At 45.6% G+C, this 19,523-nt stretch overlaps 1 protein-coding gene across 2 annotated transcripts in view; it reads right to left on the reverse strand.

Annotated features, from left to right (window-relative positions):
* Nucleotides 1-19,523, reverse strand: part of LOC127056581 (vascular endothelial growth factor receptor kdr-like) — a 178,444-nt gene that overhangs the window by 109,856 nt on the left and 49,065 nt on the right. For both annotated transcript variants that reach the window (XM_050964587.1, XM_050964586.1), the window contains exon 3: nt 15,693-15,916. In XM_050964587.1, coding sequence (XP_050820544.1) covers nt 15,693-15,916 — 224 coding nt within the window. The remainder of the gene's footprint in view (nt 1-15,692; nt 15,917-19,523) is intronic.

The following is a 19,523-nucleotide window of genomic DNA, read 5'->3' on the forward strand; positions in this document are numbered from 1 at the left end:
GTACAATGAATAGTGACTAACTCAAGTGAAGGGTTTGAACATCCCACAGCCTGAAAGTTATTCTGCCAAAGCATTCTGTGAACATTTATGGATAATGAATTTGCCCAGAGGAAATTAGGATCAGTCTTCAAATGAATTCTTAACTACTCTAAAATGGGGCTAAATTTAGGATGAATATTATCTGTAAGGACTATCTCATGGGTCACTTTAGCCTGGTGTCCTGCCTTTAGCAGTGGCCAAATATCTGATGACAATAAAAATTCCACTGTGCTCAATTGGTCAATGAACTATACAAAGGGAAAATGTTCCTTCCTGAGCCGCTCAGGTGATTGGTTCTGTTTTCTTTTCTTTATGCACATAAGACATGAAATGCTTTTATGGAGAGGCAAAAGAGATCACTAATTAGTTTGTCTACAACTTGTCCCCGTGCCCCATAGTCCTATGCAAATACATTAAATAGCCTTGGGCATAGTTACCAAATCAAGATGGCAACATTATTTATAGAAGTTTGGTGCCTTTTCCCACTCTCCAGCAGAAAGAGGTTTTCCATAGAACAGGAAAGAAAGCAGGGTCCTTGGTGTGGTTGTTATTTGACTTTGTATCCACCTGCCACATTCAGTGCTGAGGCTGTGGAATTTCTTCAGGAGGTGTTTTGCTGGACAGTTCCCCGATGTGGACATCACAGCCCGGTTAACCTATCCATGTTGGCTTTGGTTGATATTAAGGGATTCCAGCAAGTCTCCTGGACCAGAATTCTCCAAAGTGGCATTAACCATTATTCCTGCCTTTGATTCTGTGCTTTCCCTCTTTTTTACTATGTACTGATCTCAAACTACAGAATGTTGTTGCAGTATCCAAATCAAAGACATGTACTCTCTCTCTTTTTCCCGGGACTGGTCTCAGAAACAAGCAACATAAATATGGTCTACTTTTTTAAAGGTAATCAACTGTGTGATGTTCCAGGGTTCATCAGGAACATGTCTAGTTGCTGCCACGTCAACACCCTAAGATACTTCCTGATTCAGTTGCCTAGAATCCAGGAACCTGGTGGCTGTTTTGTGATTGAGACACCTAGCCAGTAGGTAAGGGACCAAAGTAATCAACTCGTTTCATAGGTCACTGCAGTAGCCATTGATGGTGATGGCAACTTGTGATGGCTGCTGGAGGTGGCTGGAAAATTGTGAAAAAATTTAGTTTTCAGTTTAAAATGGGCAAAATTGTTCCCTCAATTTTTTAGCTAACTGGTGGGAAAAGTTAGGGGGAAAGGATGAAAAAAATGGAATAAAAATTTCCACATTTTGTCCTTCATTTCTTGGGACCAGATCTAGCTACTATTTCTTGGAGCAGGGTTTGAACAGCTGATGCCAGGGTAAAAGGCTGCATAGCCCATTACTAATTCCCTGAGACATCCATTCCCCAGCAAGTATAATTGTGTTTCTTCTTGGGGATTTATTTTCCTGTCACAGAAAGAAAAGTGAAATAATTCTATGAACTTAAAACAAATCTCCAACTTCTGAGCAAAGTTGCTGTGCACTGTTAAACAGTGGTCATGTTCCACCCCAGAAGTGTCTGCAATTAAATAGTAGGTGAAGTATTTCTCATATATGTAAAATGTGTATATGTGTTGAATTTTTCTGGCTGATAGATGCTATATAAATATATTTATTATTGTGCTTGCACCAAATTCGGTCTTCAATTTCCAATATGGCACCTGATCACATGGATGATTCCAATGTTGGATAATTTTTAGGTGTGGAAGAGGTATCTCTACACAGCAATTAAACACCCACGTCTGGCCCAGGTCAGCTGATTAGGGCTTATAGATCTCACGCTGCAGGGCTGTAAAATTGCTGTGTAGACCAGTGCTTCTCAAAGCCGGTCTGTCGCTTGTTCAGGGAAAGCCCCTGGCGGTCTTGGCCAGTTTGTGTACCTGCCACATCCACAGGTTCAGCCGATCGCGGCTCCCACTGGCTGCGGTTCCCTGCTCCGGGCCAATGGGGACTGCAGGAAGGGCGGCCAGCATGTCCCTTGGCCTGCAACGCTTCCCGCAGCCCCCATTGGCGTGGAGCGGCGAACCGCAGCCAGTGGGAGCCACGATTGGCCAAACCTGCGGATGCCGCAGGTAAACAAACTGGCCTGGACCACCAGGGGCTTTCCCTGAACAAGCAGTGGTCTGACTTTGAGAAGCACAGGTGTAGACATTTGGCTCAGGTTGGATCTTAAGTTCCGGGATCCCACGAGGGGGCAGAGTCCCAGACCCTGGCTCCAGCTGGAACTCGGACATCTACACAACAATTTTTAGCCCCACGGCCCTAGCCCTGCAAGCCCAAGTCAGCTGACCTGAGCCAGCTGCGGCCAGGCTGTGGGTCTTTTATTCTTGTGTAGATGTTCCCTGAATGTCTATCATTTCACTGCTGGGAACCTGGTCATCATATTAGTCATATTTATCAAAGCCAGAAGCTCAGTTCTGCTGGTGCTTGGTGATGGTCATTAATGACCCTCAGAGTGTACAGGGAATGAGATTTGGGCTTTCCCTTTTCTTCCAAAAACACAATTCAAGTGACAAAAGAAAACACAGAACTTCCTTGTATTTTCTCACCTGGTTTGGGTTTTCTACCCCATGACTGTGAATTCATTTGGGAATATCGCTGTTCAGTCCTTGGCTTATGTGATTGCTCTTTGTTTAAAGAATGTCACTGAAAAACATAAATGCTACCACTGAGCTATGGAACTAATCTTCAGATAATAACCAGCTCTCCTCTGCAGCCAGGATTCCTTTAATCTGTCAGAGAAAATTCAGCTTTTAAAAATACAAGTGTGTGTGCGTGTGAGAGAGGAGGGTTGAGGGTTCTGTAGAAAAGTGGATTCCGTTTTTGTTTTTGGTAGCTTACTTAGTTCAAGTTTTTTACTTGCTGGACTGGCAGTAGCAAGCCTAGTGATCCAGGAGTACTGTCCAGCTTGGTTACCTAGACGCAGAACCAGAGAATGTGCCGATGTGGCTACTTTTGTGTGTACCCAAAAAGGTCAGACGTATATGACAATGCTTTACAAAAGGCACTTGGGTCACTGTGCAAAGACCAATAATGCAGGATTAACGTCCAGGGAGCTACTACAAACAGCTGATCACAAGCTCTTCAAAGCCCTGTCCGCACACTTTCTGAGCAACAGTGAATTTAATGTGTGAGATCAAAATAGGAGGCAAAGAATTCAAGCCAGAATGACATCCCTCATTTCAAATGATGCCCTTTTGTTTCAGCTTCTGTTCTATGTCAATGATGGAAGTGATTGCTCCTTCCTTTGTGTTGGTGTGTAAGGAAATACATGCTTTGGAGCAGGGGAGAGCCGGAGAAAATATTGTGGACGGGCTGTTAATTAGAACCAAAATCCTGGATTTAGGAAATTTTAAGCACACATCTGAATTTTCTGCCTGGCCCTTATCTCTACACTGGGTTGAACCAAACCACTAGCCTGAACCCTGGAAATCTGAAGCCAGATCAGAACTCTGTGGCTAGAGCCTAACTCTAGTATTCATATTAATGAGAGTTTCATCTCCCATGGCTTGGCACAGCAATAGGTTGCAGCAATGAGTTTTAAAGGCACACGTCCCATTTTGTCCAGTGCGGTTTTCAAAGTGGATCTGTTACATTCTGTTATATTTAGTCATGTTATGGAGCATGTGTCTATGCTTAATATCTGCAGTGAGTTTTAATCCTACTTTGTACCTCTGCATTGTCGCTGTCTGGCTAAACAGTACAAGCGAGCATCCTGCTTTAAAAGCCGGGACACCCTGAGCAAGTTGTGAAAGTCTTTTCCACTTGTAGGCATGACCTGTCCTTGTATTTAGTTATGGTAAAAACAAAAGTCAGTGAGTTCATATATATTTGCATCAACAGTAAAACTACATCTGATTTCTAATTGCTTTTTAATGGCAGCCTGTACCTGAATTGCCATTTTATGTACATGTCTAGCCAGTGGCTAGGATTAAACTATCCTAGAGCATGAGCTGCAGCCTCACTTGGAAGCCAAAATATATTAATCCATTCCTCTGCAATGACAATTTGAAATCTAGATGGTGTTTTAAAATGTCTATGCGGTTGAGCAATAGATACGTTGGCAAAAGCGATTTCTGGGTTATTAGTGACTTGGCTGGGAGAGGAGTTGATGACCTGAGATGGGATAGGCTGTTAATCCCAATGTGCACTTAATCAGGATCATTATTCTTACTATATTTAGAAATGGGAAAAAAATCAGGGTGTTGATTTTTTTATGGGTGATTGTTTTTCATAGGGGACATAGAGTTTTTCTGGAGAATTACTGCCCTGTGCATTAGCCAGATTACTGGAATTCCTATCACAGCACTTCATTCAATTTATGAAGTCTAAGCAGGAGCCGCTCTTCATCACAGCGCTCCTCATCTCACGCTGCAAAACAGTCATAAGGCCCAATCCTGGAATCTTTACTCATGCTGAAGTCACTGGACTGCTCCTGGGTAGAAGATGCTAGTATGGATTATGTTGGCAGGATCTGTCCCAGAATACTGAATTTGTGGCATAAGATTTATGGCAAGAGACTATAAACACAGAGTCATGATCTAAGTCTGGCTTTCAGTGGCAAGTGCAGCTGGGATTGAAGAGGAAAGGCATTACAGCCATAAATTCAGGTACTGATAGTAGGAGGTAGGATGAGTGAGGCTAGGGAGACAATGCTTTGTGCATAAAAGGTCCTCATTGTACATCTCTCTTTAGTATGGGGGTGGGTGGGAGGGAAATCAGATCCCCAAGCCCTGAAGAGTAATTGCATGGTGAGCAACAGAGTAAATCTTCATTCTGTTTGGTGCCCATTTGTTGTCTTCTATGCTGAGTTCTGAGCACAGGTGCCGACTTTCCAGTGTGCCATGAGGTGCTTGACCAACAGCTCTGACCCAGGCCCCGCCCCCACACCGCCCCTTCCCCAAGGCCCCGCTCTGCCTCTTCCCACCCTGTTCCACTCCCTCTCCTGAGCGCACCGCACCCTCGCTTCTCCCGCCAGTGCCTCCTGCACGCCGTGAAACAGCTGATTGCAGTGGGCGGAAGGTACGGGGAGAAAGTGGGAGGCCCTGGGGGAGGCAAGGTGAGGAGCTGATAGGGAGGCTTCTGAGGGTGCTCAGCACCCACCATTTTTTCCCCAGGGGTGCTCCAGCGCCGGAGCACCTACAGAGTCGGCGCCTATGGTTCTGATCCTTTACTACTGTTCCTCTGGGGAAAATCTCTGACTATGAAGAAATGCAACCCCACAGCAAGCAGACTGCATCTGTACTGGAGGGGAGAGACCTCTCCCCTTGCATAGAGCTGGAAGCTGGACACGTCACTTTACAGATAAACTAAGCTGGGGCAGTTTAGATTTGTCTACATTAGACCCTTTTACCCAGAGCTAACTGATTGCCAATTACCCTAAGGTGGTTAACATGTTTGTAAAGACTGGTGTGGACACTCCCTTTACAAGCATGTTAACCACCTAAGGGTATGTCTTCACTAGCCATGTTTAACATGGCTGTGTAGTCGTGGCACCAGCGCTGGGTGAGAGCTGGTGCACTGTCTACGTTGCCACTTTACAGAGCTGAAACTTGCAGTGCTTGGAGGGGAGGGAGGTTTCACATCCGTGAGCAAGAAAGTTGCCGTGCTGTAAAGTGGCAGTGTAGACAAGGCCTCAGTTAACTGGCAATCAGTTAACTCCAAGTAAAAAACAAACAAGTTGAATGTAGACATGCCTTTCCTTAAGTAAAGGATGAGTGGCTACTTGCCTTCACTCTGTCCTCAAAGAGGGTCTATATTCCAAGCCAATCGGCCAGCTGATGTAAATCAGTGTAGCTCCACTGACACCATTTGAGGATTTGGGGCATGTGTACTGTGGGTACCTTCACAGAACAATAACAGAGACACCCACATCTTGTGAGCAGCTGCACGCACAGAAATCGATGGGAGTAGAATGAACTCAGCACCTTCCAAGACTGAGCTGATACAGAAAAACTATTGTAGAATAAATGCACCGTCTTTTATGTCAAAGGGGTGACATTTTCCCCTACAGCCAGGCATGGCAATATCTCCATGGATTCTATCCTACAAAAACACCCTTCCATCCTAGAGGATCTTAAAACAACAAGAATTTACTGTGGGCTGTAAAACTCATTACACATGAAGAAAGACAAGAGCTGCAAAATATTAGTGACTTATCAGCTGTCGCTGTAGCCCCAAGGCAGGGAAAGGCCCCTTCTCTTGGTCCCGCAGACTGGCTGTCTAGCTCTACAGGTCAGTGGAAGTTTGCAGGAAGCTGCCGTCAGGGAAGGGTGTTACTGTTTACCCAACACAGCGTAAGCTCCAAGCAGGAACATACACAAATAGAAGAGCTGGGGAAGCAGTAACCACAGGATAGCTCAGGGGAAGAGGGTCTGGTGTCCAGCTGCAGTTACAGAGCCAGGCATAGGTGTCAAGTATGTTGCAGACAAAAGAAATTCGAAGATCAGGTGCCTGCTAGCCCCTAATGTTTAAACTCTTATTATGTCCAGTAAAAGATTAATTGTTATTTTAGATGATCTTAGGGAGGGTCCCTTTTGACTCAGCTGTAGAATAGTAACTGCTAAGCCAGGGACCACAATGTTCCCATCCCAGTTCAAGCCTCTACTCTGACAGCATGCAGGGTGCAAACACAGCAGGGCCACGCACCAGATATGGGGCTTTTCTGCTCATTGGTTACATCTGTTCTATTGTCTGGTTCAGTGTTGTTGTAGCCGTTTTGGTCCCAGGATATGAGGGACCAAGGAGTGAGGTAATATCTGTTATGGGACCAACTTCTGTTGGTGGAAGGGACAAGATTTTGAGCTTCATGGAGCTCTTCCTCAGGTCTGGGGAAGGTAACCCAGCAGCTCAACCTAATACAAGATGGGACAGACTTAAGCATAAGGGGTTCACATGTTGTAGGAGAGGACTTAAAATGAAGTGGGCAATAGGCAGCAGGGTGTGTTACAAATTGTTGTAATGATCCATAAAACTAATGTCTCTGTTAAGTCCTAGCTTTTAGTGTCCAGCAGAGTTATCAGTTTAAGTTCCCAGGTTTGTCTTTTGAAGGTGTTATGCTGGCTTCCTTTAAGGACTGAGAGATCGGATATGGAGGGATCACTTTGGGGAAAGTGTTCACTCGTGGGTGAGAGGGTGTTCTTATCTTTTAACATATTTCTGTGTGAGCTCATTTGAGAGCGTGCTGATTGTCTGGTTTCATCCACATAGTTGATGTTGGGGCAGTTGAAGCACTGTTGAGGTGTGCCAGATGTTGTGATAGGCAGGTGTAGGACCCATGGATCTTGAAGGTGTGTTACAGGGGGTGTTGATCATCATAGCAGTGAAGACATGTCTGCAGGTTTTGCATCTGTTGTTCTAGCAGGGTCTGGTGCCACTTTGAGTTGGTGTGTCCTGGTCTGTGGGGAGCTTGCTTCTGTTGATCAGCTTGGTGAGGCTGGGGCATTGAAGGCCAGAAGAGGGATTCAGGAAAGATTTCTTTCAGGAGGTGATCCTCATCAAGTATGAGTTGTAATTGTTTAATGATGCCCCAGGTGTGTTCCAGCATGGGATGATAGATGACAGCTAGGGGTATGTGGTCAGTGGGATTTTTTTTCCATGTTGAAGTAGGTTCTCTCTGTGTCTTATGACTCACTGCAACAATATGTAACACATTCTGCAGCCTCCGACCCTCTTTTATCCTATGACTGCCGAGGTGTTAATTGCCCACTTCAGTTTAAGTGGTTTCCTACATGTGTCAACTCCTTATATTTAACAATCTGTCCTACCTTCTATTTAGCTTGGACACTCTGGTTACCTTTCCCAGACCTGAGGAAGAGTTCTGTGAAACCTGAAAGCTTTTCCCTTCCAATACAAAATATTATCTCCTCACCCACCTTGTCTCTAGTGTTGAGTGGTATTTGCAACATGGGTTAATGTCTTCTGGGGACTAGGTCAGTGGTTCCCAAACTTGGGATGCCGCTTGTTCAGGGAAAGCCCCTGGCTGTCTGGTCTGGTTTGCTTACCTGCTGCATCCGCAGGTCTAGCCGATTGTGGCTCCCACTGGCCGCGGTTCATTGCTCCAGGCCAATGGGAGCTGCTGGAAGTGGCAGCCAGTATGTCCCTCGGCCCACGCCACTTCCAGCAGTTTCCATTGGCCTGGAGCAGCGAACTGCGGCCAGTGGGAGCCACGATCGGCTGGACCTGCGGACGCGGCAGGTAAACAAACCAGCCTGGCCCGCCAGGGGCTTTCCCTCCACAAGTGACGTCCCAAGTTTGGGAAACACTGGACTAGGCTATAGTAAACTTATTTTCACTGGACACCTAAACCAGAATTTGAAACCCTTTTTCACAGAAGGCTCAGAGCCCATTGCTGGCAAGTTGCTGAAGCCAGTGAGACTTGAAAGCAGGCAGCATCACAGCAAGAGCTCAGTATCTGGCAGAATCAGGTCCCTTGCGAACCAGTGTCTCACACGGTCCCCACGAGTCAAGAACTGAAGGCCCTATGGTTTCAGAACTTCCTCGGAGAGGCACACACAGGGTTTCTTGTAAGATTTTCAGTATTTTTTTTCTGGTCCATGTGTATCATGTGTGTACCATAAGAATGGTTTGTTTTGTGAGATCTGTATCATATTTAAAGGCATGGGGAACACCACCTCCATGAGGTAGGTCGATGTAGTTAGGTTGACACAGTGTCAGTGTTGACACTGTGTTGCTTACATCGACTGTTTCTGCCTTTCAGAAGCTGTCCCACAGTGCCTCACACTGGCAGTTCAGTTGGTGCAAGTGCTTCTGGTGAGGATGCACACCGCCGATACAAGGAGTGTAGTGTGGACATGCAAAAATGATTTAATTACTGTGGTGCTGTAACTTGGGTCGACATCATTTGTAGTGTAGACTGACCCTGAAATGTGTAGTCCCTATGGAAATCTGTGAAAGCTCCCTCTAATATAGAAGGGTGTGTTTTTACAGTACCATTGGCCTGGAATATCATCAGTCAGAATTTGTCTCTCACGTTGACAGCAACCAACCACTTTTGGCCTGAGTCATTGCTAATTATGACACAGTTAGATAAGGAAATGGAGGGATGTGTCTGGTTTTGGGTGTCACTTAGATAACATCCTCCCGCAGTTCAATCAACTGCAGTCACTGACTTGGTGGCAGTAACTCATGCTGTGCTGGCTTGTCAGAGCTTACACACCAACTCAACCTGAAAGTGCCTCTTAGGATCTGGGAGACTGTTCAGAAATGAAGGTGCTCTCCTCCTTCCTGGATCAGGACCGTAATGATCTCTTGGCTGGGAAGATCATTTTGGCAGCCTGCAGCCCAATCTAAGCTACATCCCCATTCTGCGCTGGTCTAATTCTCACTAGAACATGCCTGCCAAACCTTTCCGTCACTGTGAGAACCAGCTACTTATCTGCTTGGCTCAGCACTGAGTGAACAGGGAGCGCTAGCCTATCTTGGCCGGCTGAGTGTCTGGCAGAAAAGTGCAGCTGTCTCCACAAAAACAACAAAACCAAAGAAACCCAACCCGCTGGCCGCTGTTCTCATTGGTAGTCTCCATCACAAAGCAAGCCAAAGTCAGTCCTGTCACCGTCGCCCTGCATGTCTGCATCTCACATTCAGATTATCGCTGCAAGCTGTCAAGAGAATTAGGGAGGCAGAAACTGGCTTCAAAGAATGTCAGAACCAAAGATCAGCTAATGTGAGCAGTGCTTTCAAGCTCTCCCATCCTCTCCAGCCACCTTTTTGTGAGGAAGAAGTGGGGGCGGGGCAGGGGTGCATCCTGTACCAGAACTGAAAGCATGTTACATTTGGCATATAAAGAAGAGACAAAGGTGGATTTGATCTGTTGCTTGGTCCAGTGTTTCTAAACCCACTCACTCCTCCCAGTGTTTGCCTCAGCGGGGAATTGCTCTTGTGACTGACTGGGCATTTCTTGCTGTTCCAGCTCATGAGCAGCAGCAGCAGTGAGATGTGTGCTTTGGCAGTCGGCAGTCCTGGCTGGGTGTTTCCCTTCTCCCTTCTGGCGGGCCAGGGGGAAGGAGAGGAAAAGGGAAACTTTAGATGTTCTCTAGGAGGCTTTTTGCAAAAAGGACTGAGCTGCATCACAGGGGTGGTGTTGTGATGGGTCCAGTGAGGTTGGAGTCACGAGGTCATCTGGACAGCTGGGACACTGGGCTTTTGAAATACCTGACTGAGGGAGGAAGAAGGAAGCCACTTAGAACTCTAGTGGTGCCTCGTGAAATGATCTGGATGAGTACTAGAGGCACTTGTGCTAAAAGGGGAGTGCAAATGGAAAAGGGAGATGGTAAAAATGGCATGACAGGGCTACATACAGATTCTCTCCATCACTTCCCCATCATTTCTGATCAGTTTAAAAAATCAAAAGCTGATTGTTCTACCTGCCAGCCCTGCAAAGCTTGTGCTGACATCTGGAAGCCTTGCCGGGCTTATTCTGGCCCATGGGTTATCAACGCAGCTAATCAAATGACATTTTGTGAATTATATTTGTTGTGCCTTTCGTCCCCATCCTCTGTCCTGCTCCCAAGTCCTTCCCTTTCCCTGGAAGTGTCTTAATTATTCATATGAATTCACTGAGTAGTTGGAATGAACAATTTTCTGTCAGTGGGTTGTTTGCAAATGGGTTTGCGGCAGTGAGTTGCTTTTTACAATGAGTCACTGGTTTCCTAGACACATGATATTGATTTTGCCCCCTGATTGGATGCTTGAAACTTTTTATTAGGAAAATAATGAATAATGAAAGCTGTTGCTCAGCACAGTTGCCCTAATTCCCACAAGAAAACTGGTGTAGTCACATGTAGAGCTGTCGTTGTCTAAAACCCCATGCACCTGAATGGTCGCAAAGAACAAAGAGCCATGAAGAGACGCTATTCTATTCTATTTTTTCTGTTCTACCTAGTTCCCTACATGGCACCCATCCCTGTTGTGTCTAAGGTCTGATCTACACACAGTTTTTGTCCTGATTCAACTATTTCAGTTAGGGGTGTGATTCCCCACCCGGCCAAAAATAGTTAAATCAGTACTGTGCATATCTAGAATAGCATTTATTGGAAGACGCTATACTGGTATAAACAGCATTATATTATATCCACACTAGATGGGTTATACGGCTTTAACCACTGTATTAGCCTAGTTAAAAGCAGTGTGATTTCTGTATGTAGACAAGACTCAAATGGCAATTTAGAGTTTGAATGAACGTTCCCAAATGGATGGGCAACAGACTCTATTTTCAGGCTGATTTCAAAGGGTGTCCTTAAGTTTGGGATAAATGTATGCATTTCTCATTGGGGGCAGCATAACTTAGTGCAGGGGTTGGCAACCTTTCAGAGGTGGTGTGCTGAGTCTTCATTTTTTCACTCTAATTTAAGCTTTTGCGTGCCAGTAATAAATGTTAATGATTTTAGAAGGTCTCTTTCTATAAGTCTATAATATATAACTAAACTATTGTTGTATGTAAAATAAATAGGTTTTTTAAATGTTTAAGAAGCGTCATTTAAAATTAAATTAAAATGCAGAGCCCCCCGGACTGGTGGCCAGGAGCCGGGCAGTGTGAGTGCCACTGAAAATCAGCTCACGTGCTGCCTTTGGCACGCGCGCCAGAGGTTGCCTACCTCGATTTAGTGGAATAAGGATGGGACTCCTGGATTCTATTCTAGGTTCTGATAGTGTGACCTTGGTTAACTTCCCTGACCTCTCTGCATCCTCAGTGCCTCTCTGCATCTGCAGTGCCGCTGAATCATGTTAAAAAACAGCTGCTATAGTCCATGCCAGAAGTTGCCTCTTTGCCTCTAGGTTGTGTAACATTTGTAAAGTGCTTAGAGACCCCATCAGGACACAAGACCCAATATTCTTACTGTCATAGTGATGTCACAAAGCACAGAATATTTACTTTCTAACCCTTCACTAACTTGTAGTTCCAGCAGAAGTTGTGGCATGTGACAAGAGTTTTCTTTTGTTATTATTATTCCTGCTAATTTGCAGCTGCAGCTTGAAGCACAAAAGGTGTCAAGAAACAATTGTCCACCCCATCCAGCTGACAGTTAGTGCCTGGTCTCTCAAAGTGGCATCAATTTTGATCCCACCGTCACCAGGTTCTGTACAATCTGACTGATGTTCAGAGGTCAAGGCTCAGTTGCAGCGGGAGGGGGAGGGCTGCTAAATGCCAGATTCTCACAGCGATGTGAAACTCCATCAGGGAGGCTGTAAAAACAGATGCAAGCACAGGAAATAATAGCCAATGAGCAGGACTTCCGAGACAATCATGTTCTCATTTTGGTGTCAAGCAGCAGGCCAGGAATGAGGGGAAAATCCCATTCCCCTTCTTCTTTGGTAATAATGGCTTTGTAATCTCAGCGGAACCTTCAGCTTCTAAGATTTGTCTGAAAGTTTTCTCACCCTACCTGGCTCAGCCCCACAAACGTCCATGCTGCACACTGTAAACTACCCAGAGCCGATCCTTCTGAACTCAGTGTGCCCCTGTTTGTGTGGCAGTAACAGGAAGCCTCATTCCTTTACTTTGAGGTAAGTGACGTTCTTCTAAAAGTACATAACGGTGCTCAGATACCGTAGGGATGAGGGCCTAAGAAATATACATTCTACTAAAGATGGGAATGATAATAATCCACGAGATGGGTGTCTGCACTATACAACATAGAAGGCCTCACTGACAATCAGCTTTCTTGGCCCAAAAGCTATCCTGCTAGTGCAGGGCAAGACAGATAGATATTGCAGGAAGAAACAAAGTGTGTGTCACATATGCAGAGGTATGTAAAACCAGCTAGCTTGCTGGGGGATTGACCCCGCCCCCAGCCTGTCAGGCCATGCCCTAGAGGGCACCAGTGGATATGTTAGCTGAGCTACTTTTCTAGAGTTCTCTTCTGCACTAGATGGGCATCCCGCTGCACACTGATACCGTAGGGCCTGGAGAAGAGACTCTCAATACCATTTCCTTGCCTCACTAGTGCATCTATGTAACATAGGGCATGAAGTGTCCCATACTCTCTATACTTTACTACTTTGTTTACTGGATTTACTTTTCATAGCACAGGTGGATTTCAGATGAGAATGGAGAGGAGCCATGACCCACCCAGGTGAATCACATCTGAGATCGAGATGTTTTTCAGTGATTTGGGTATAACAGTCAACTAGCATTGATTTCATAGGGGTGCCAGGACAGCCAGTTTCAGGAGAGCGAGAGCCATCTCGTAGTGTTTACAAATTAGCTGTGTGCTGATTGCTTCCATTGTAGGCAAGGTTTTATAGCTTTAAATATTTTCTTAAGGAAAGAGCTCAGGCAGTTCCAGGAGATCCCACAAGATTTTCTGCTTGTGCTTCTGTCAAAGCATTTCGCATTAAATGTGGTCCCTGTAAGCCAGTGAGGGCACTGAGACAGGACAGGGCATTGACCTTCCAATACAGTATTTCCTGCAGTTCAGCTATTGGGTTGGGTCAATACAGTCTCAGGCATATGAGGAACGTGTAATCAGAAAAGGAAACAGGTCAGCACATGAATCAGCGCAGATAAAGTCCAGGGCATAGGCTAGTGAGGAAATAGAATTCCTGACTGAGCTGGAAGGGAAATACAAGGGGGAAAAGAAAATGGATACGGGAACTAACAAGTAACACTAAGAAGCAAAATTCCAAGAAAAGGAGGGACTTACTGGGAAGGAAGAATAAAGGTGGAAGATATCTATTTCCAGTACAGAGAAGAGAGGAAAGAATTATCCAAATGAATCAAGCAGTTATATACCAAATGGTTGAGCAATTGGGTTTTGATGTCTATGCATATAGTAACCTCTTTAGACTGGAAATCATGCATTTTGGGACTTCTGGGTTTCATCAGAAACAATGCGAGAATAATAGAGGCAGGCAGCTAATGCAAAATATTTTCTGTGAATTTTCACTTGAATTTTTAATTAAACTTGCTTCAGCCATGTTCATGCCCTTTTACCTTCATTTTCCATGAACATTCGGGCAACCAAGTTTTACTGGCACAAATGTTCTTGGAGAATGAATCACAGTCTTCTGCATGAATCTTTGTGGGAACTAAATGATAAATTACTCTGTGCAAGTATCTGCATCAGTTCTCACACAAGTAAGGTACAAAAACAATACCATATAACTTATCTGACTAATCACAGCTAAGCAACTCAATTTGAATTTGGAATATCTGAGATATGTAGACTAAAAAGTGAAGAATGGAATACGTTTGAGGAACTCGTGATCTTCTCGTGGATATTCCACAAGCAGAAAAAGGCTAAATTAAATGAGCATGCTATTCATTCTGAATTATTCACTTCGCCGTAGAGAAGAACATTGTTATCTTCTGTTGCAGAGTCTGCCTGCAGTTGCACCTGAATCCACAAAGATACTGACCAACTGGAGGGAATTCAGAGTAGACCAAAAATGAGCAGCAAGCTGAAAGGATTGGCTTTTGAGATTGGGGTGGGAGGCACAACCTCTGTAAGAAACACACTGGAGTTTACAGCCAACTGGAACACCTTGCTGCACCCTTGGGGCTGTGCTAGATAAATAGGAGAAAGAAGCTGAAGGCGACAGGGAATGGGCGGGGATCAGAGGCTTTGCTATGGGTTGTAGGCTCAAGCACACTCGCCTGACCTCGGCCCTACAGACTTTTGATTTTTCTGACTGTAAGTTTGCTTTCTGTGAGACCTTATGATCCTTCCTGGATGCCTAAAGGGAAAGGGAGAAAGCCTGCCTGCCTCCTAGAATAATAAGAGAACTAGGAACCCTGCTAGGTTCAGTTTGGAGGCCCTCTTAAATGGGACACTTCAGGTTGGTTGTTTTTAGCCTTCCCCTTCTTAAATTCCATACTGAGAAAAAGATTTTCATAGCTACACTGGTATAGCCTTGCTTAGCATATGTCTACACTGGAGGTAGGAGTCAGATTCCCAGCATGGGTAGATAGACTTGTACTAGTGGGGCTTGAGCTAGCACGCTAAAAATAGCAATGCAGATGCTGCTGTACTGGTGGAGACTCAGGCTAGCCACCCAAACTCGGACCCAGGGCATCAGGTGTGTCTGTCTATTGGGTCATGGAGGATCACCCCCAGCTGCAGTGTAAACATACCCAAGTGATGCCTAACTGGGGTGGAGGGCAAAGTGGTCTACAAATATCTCCTGAGGGTAAATACCTAGGAGGGAAAAGAAGTATTTAGAGTGGCATAAGGGGGTTTCAGTGGGATGAAATTAAGAAAGGAAACATTTAGGTTAAGTCTTAAGAAAAACTTCCTGCCAGTGAGCTCACCAGGGTGTGAAATAGTATCTCAAAGGGAGTAGTGAAATGAGGAGTGTACATCAGTTGGGACACATAAAACTAGCCTGGATAATGTACTAATCCAGTCTAGGGATTGGACTAGATAGGTCTCTTCCATCTCTAACATCTGATCCTATGAAACCAGGAGGCATGAAAGTAAAAACAAAAAGTCAATAAAACCTCTTTAGAATATTCTGTTTCTGTTTGCTGTGACGGTGGGTGGAAGGGTCAGGAGAGCTGTTAATGCATCTGAATTGGTTTGCCCGTCTGTTATTAGCATGGGCGTGTCCAATAATTAAATGTTAGCTGACACTGCTAACGTGGTAACGTGGAGAGAAGATCTAGAAGGATAAAGCTCTTACCTGTAACGTACACATATGTCTTGGCCACGAGGTCTTTGTTAGAAAGGTGGCGATTATAAACACAGGTGAAGTAACCGGTGTCGTTGGCTATAGCTTTGTTGATTGTGAGCCTGCTGCAGGTCTGCTGTACATTGTCTGAACACTTGTGCTCAGATACAGTCCACCTGTGGGGAATGTCTTTGTGTGGCTCATTTCCCCATAGCCAGGTCAAGGCGGCTGCTCCCCTGTCAACACAACGCAAATACAGATTCTGTCACGGCCTCAGGCATAATGAGTGGAATAATCTACATTTCTTGGGCTGGGTTCTCCGTGGCCAATTTATGTGATTCCAATTTTCATAAACATGCCACCTGGTGAGGAATGATAAAACTCTTTGTGATGTATTTTATGAGCTGTTAGCTTTTCCAGCACCTTGAGGGAGCTAAGGCTTACGATGGAGTTACCCTGCCCTCCTCCCCGTGGCATGGGACATTTCCTGAGAGAAGCAATAGCAAATGCATTTCCTGCGGGCTGGAGGGACAATGTACTTTTCATTTTGGAGGAACAATGCGAACATGAGCTCATTTAAAGTGTCTACATTTATTGCTATAAAAACTTTAGAAGGGATCAGATACATTTGTAAATGTCTCCTGAGTTGGGATCTCTGCATATTTTACCAATTAAGTTAAAATCTCTTTGTTCCTAACACCGGGGGAAAGGAAGGGAGAGAAAAGGCCATTTACTTAAATCCACATCCCTCTTTTTCTTTAATTAGCAGTGACTGCATCTTGATTTTGTGGAGTGTCTGGAAATAGTTGGAGTTCAGACGTTATGATATATGCTTGCATAAGGTACAGTATTTCTTTTAGGCCCATCACTGATCTCAGAACACAGGAGTTACCACAGCCTGGCAGATATACTGTCTCATCCATCTAATGCAGTGTCCTGTCTCTGATGCCTGATACATCCCACATAAATCACAAACCTAAATACCTAGGGCTATTAGGGCTTGTTTCAGTGGGAGTGTTTCCACTGACTTTAATTAGCTTTGGATCAGGTCCGTAATACACATGGGATGTGTAGAAGCGCACGGATTCAGGAAGAGATCCTGGAGGCATTGTGTCTCAGGGAGGCACGCCAGGAGCTGTGGAGGAGCAAAGACCAGAGTGGCCCCTGCTACAGGATGCATGGGACTAGTTCTCTTTGACCGTCATGAGGAGTCATGGACCAAACCTTTTCTAGACTCCTGTGGAGAAGCTAGGGCCAGTGTTAGTGCTAGTTTGAAGCAGTTCTCTTTCTCTATGGGTGCAAGGATGGGAAGCTCCTTGTGCCTTTCCCCTCTCCTTGATGACTGCACCAGGCAAGACAGAGTCTGGCCTTTAATTTTAAAAAGCACTGTGTTCACACTGTCCTTACTCCGTGGACTTCCATTGACTTCAGAGGGGTTTACCTAAGAGAGGACTGAGTAGTGACCTCTGGATTTCCTTACTGTGAGCAGCAATAGAGGGAAAACTCTACTCAGGGCATATCTGTTCAGTGCAAAGGCATATGAGCTCCACAGGTATTGTTACTACATCCTGCTGGGAGTTGGTGTTAGCGAGTTGATCTACAATCTTCCTCTGCAGGTCTGGGTCAATCGCCTTATACATGTGTAGTGGGTACCACAAGTGAGTGTGTCTGCCAGCAAGGTCCTGCTGCTCCTTAATACAAATATCCTCTTGGCTTTCAACTCTGTCCTTTGTTGCTTTCATAGAATCATAGAATATCAGGGTTAGAAGGGACCTCAGGAGGTCATCTAGTCCAAACTCCTGCTCAAAACAGGACCAATCCTAGGGTGACCAGATAGCAAATGTGAAAAATCAGGATGGGGGTGGGGGTAATAGGATCCTATATAAGAAAAAGACCCAAAAATCAGGACTGTCCCTATACAATCAGGACATCTGGTCACCCTAACCAATCCCCAGGGCCGGTGCTTCCATTTAGGCGGCCTAGGCAATCGCTAGGGTGCCAGGATTATTGGTGGGCAGCGTTTTGCCGGAGGGGGCGGCAGGCGGCTCCGGTGGAGCTGCCGCAGTTGTGGCTGTGGACGGTCGGCTGCTCCGCGGCTCTGGTGGAGCTGCCGCAGTCGTGGCTGCGGAAGGTCGGCTGCATGCGTGGCTCCGGTGGACCTCCCGCAGGCACGACTGCGACAGCTCCACCAGAGCTGCGGAGCAGCCGACTGTCCGCAGCCACAACTACGGCAGCTCCACCGGAGCCGCGGGACCAGCGTGCAGGGCGGCGAAACTGCCGTGCGCCTAGGGCGCTAAAACCCCTAGCGCCGGTCCTGCCAATCCCCAACTAAATCATCCCAGCCAGGGCTTTGTCAAGCCTGACCTTAAAAAACCTCTAAGGAAGGAGATTTCCTGAAGATGATGATGGAGCTGGGCCAAAATCTGGAGGGTATTCCCAGCATGTGGGTAAATGAGAGTGCTAGGTAAACATGTAGCTATCCTCTCTGAGGAGCAGCCTCAACCCCATCACTGGATCTGCTGCACTGCACCACAGAGATTCTGAAACCCCAGCCTCATCCATCACACCAGCTTTCTGTATTTAAATGCACAGAGGACAGAAGCCTTTTAGGGGGCAGTTCAAACCAAGGGCTCTTTTTCTGCAGAGAAATTCTCCATCCCCACCCCTTCTTCCCAGGTTCATGTCAGAATGACCACCCTTAGCAAAGGAGGGCCTCCCAGCAATGCCTGTCACGCTCTGCCTCCAGGGGAACTGCAGAGCAACATGTTGTGCTCTGTCCCCTCATCATCTGCATTCACTACCTTACACTGTCACTGGGGCACGTTTTCAGCCCAATGTCAGAAGAGTGGAGTGGTGTCTCCAAGGCTTAGAGGCAGCCTGGTTTAATGGTTGGAGCATGGGCCTGGGAGTCAGGAGTCTTGTGTTCTGGTTTTGGTTTAGTGCTGCTGATGGAGGCAGTGTAAGGACCCACATACAACAGAGGGAATTTCACTGTACTTTCAGTTCTGACAGCTACTGTGCAAACCATGCTTCTCTATTTTGCTGCAATCCAAACCGTCTCAGCTTCCTTTAAAAATAGGAATGAGTTCAGATGACGTGTTTTAGGCCAGTTCTTTAAACAGGGCTTTTTTTGTGTGTGTGCAAGACATGGCACTAGGCTAATTTACACCTGCTGAGGACCTGATGAAAGTGTTCCAATGTTTAAGGCACATGAATCATGGGCAGACGTTCCAGCTTTTGTACCTAGCTGTGGCACAGACTGGATGCTTTACCTTAGACAAGTAACAACTTCTCTGTGCCTTGGTTTTCCCCATGTGGATATGGAGAATTACGCTTTTCTACACACGGGGGTGCTACGAGGACTTATGGCTTAGTGTCTCTAAGGCAGTTTGCGCTTGTGGAGGCACTACAGAATTGCAAAGCACATTATTTATTTATTTATTCATTCTTTCATCTGACAATACATGGGTGAGGTGATACTCAAATAAATTAAAGAGCAACCAATTAAAAAAAACAAAACTGAGAACCAACCTCTTTAATTAGCACGCGGGCACTTTGTAGAATTCACACCCCCTAACATCACGAAAAGAAATAAAGGACAGTTTAAACTTTACTGTCATCACCAGTGTCCGCAGCTTGCCAAGCTATAAATATTATCATAAGGTTGTTTTGACCTCATGAGCCAGTGCCAGCTGCAGGTAGCAGGAAAGAATCTCCTTGAGCTGTATAACAACTGCACAAATTAGTGAGTTTGATGGGGGACAAGTGAATTTGCCGGCAGAAAGGGCAATACTGATTTAAATGGACTGACTGGGACCAAATCAGAGGTGACATAAATATCAG

The sequence above is a fragment of the Gopherus flavomarginatus genome, chromosome 8 (genome assembly GCF_025201925.1).
Source record: "Gopherus flavomarginatus isolate rGopFla2 chromosome 8, rGopFla2.mat.asm, whole genome shotgun sequence".
Lineage (NCBI taxonomy): Eukaryota > Metazoa > Chordata > Testudines > Testudinidae > Gopherus > Gopherus flavomarginatus.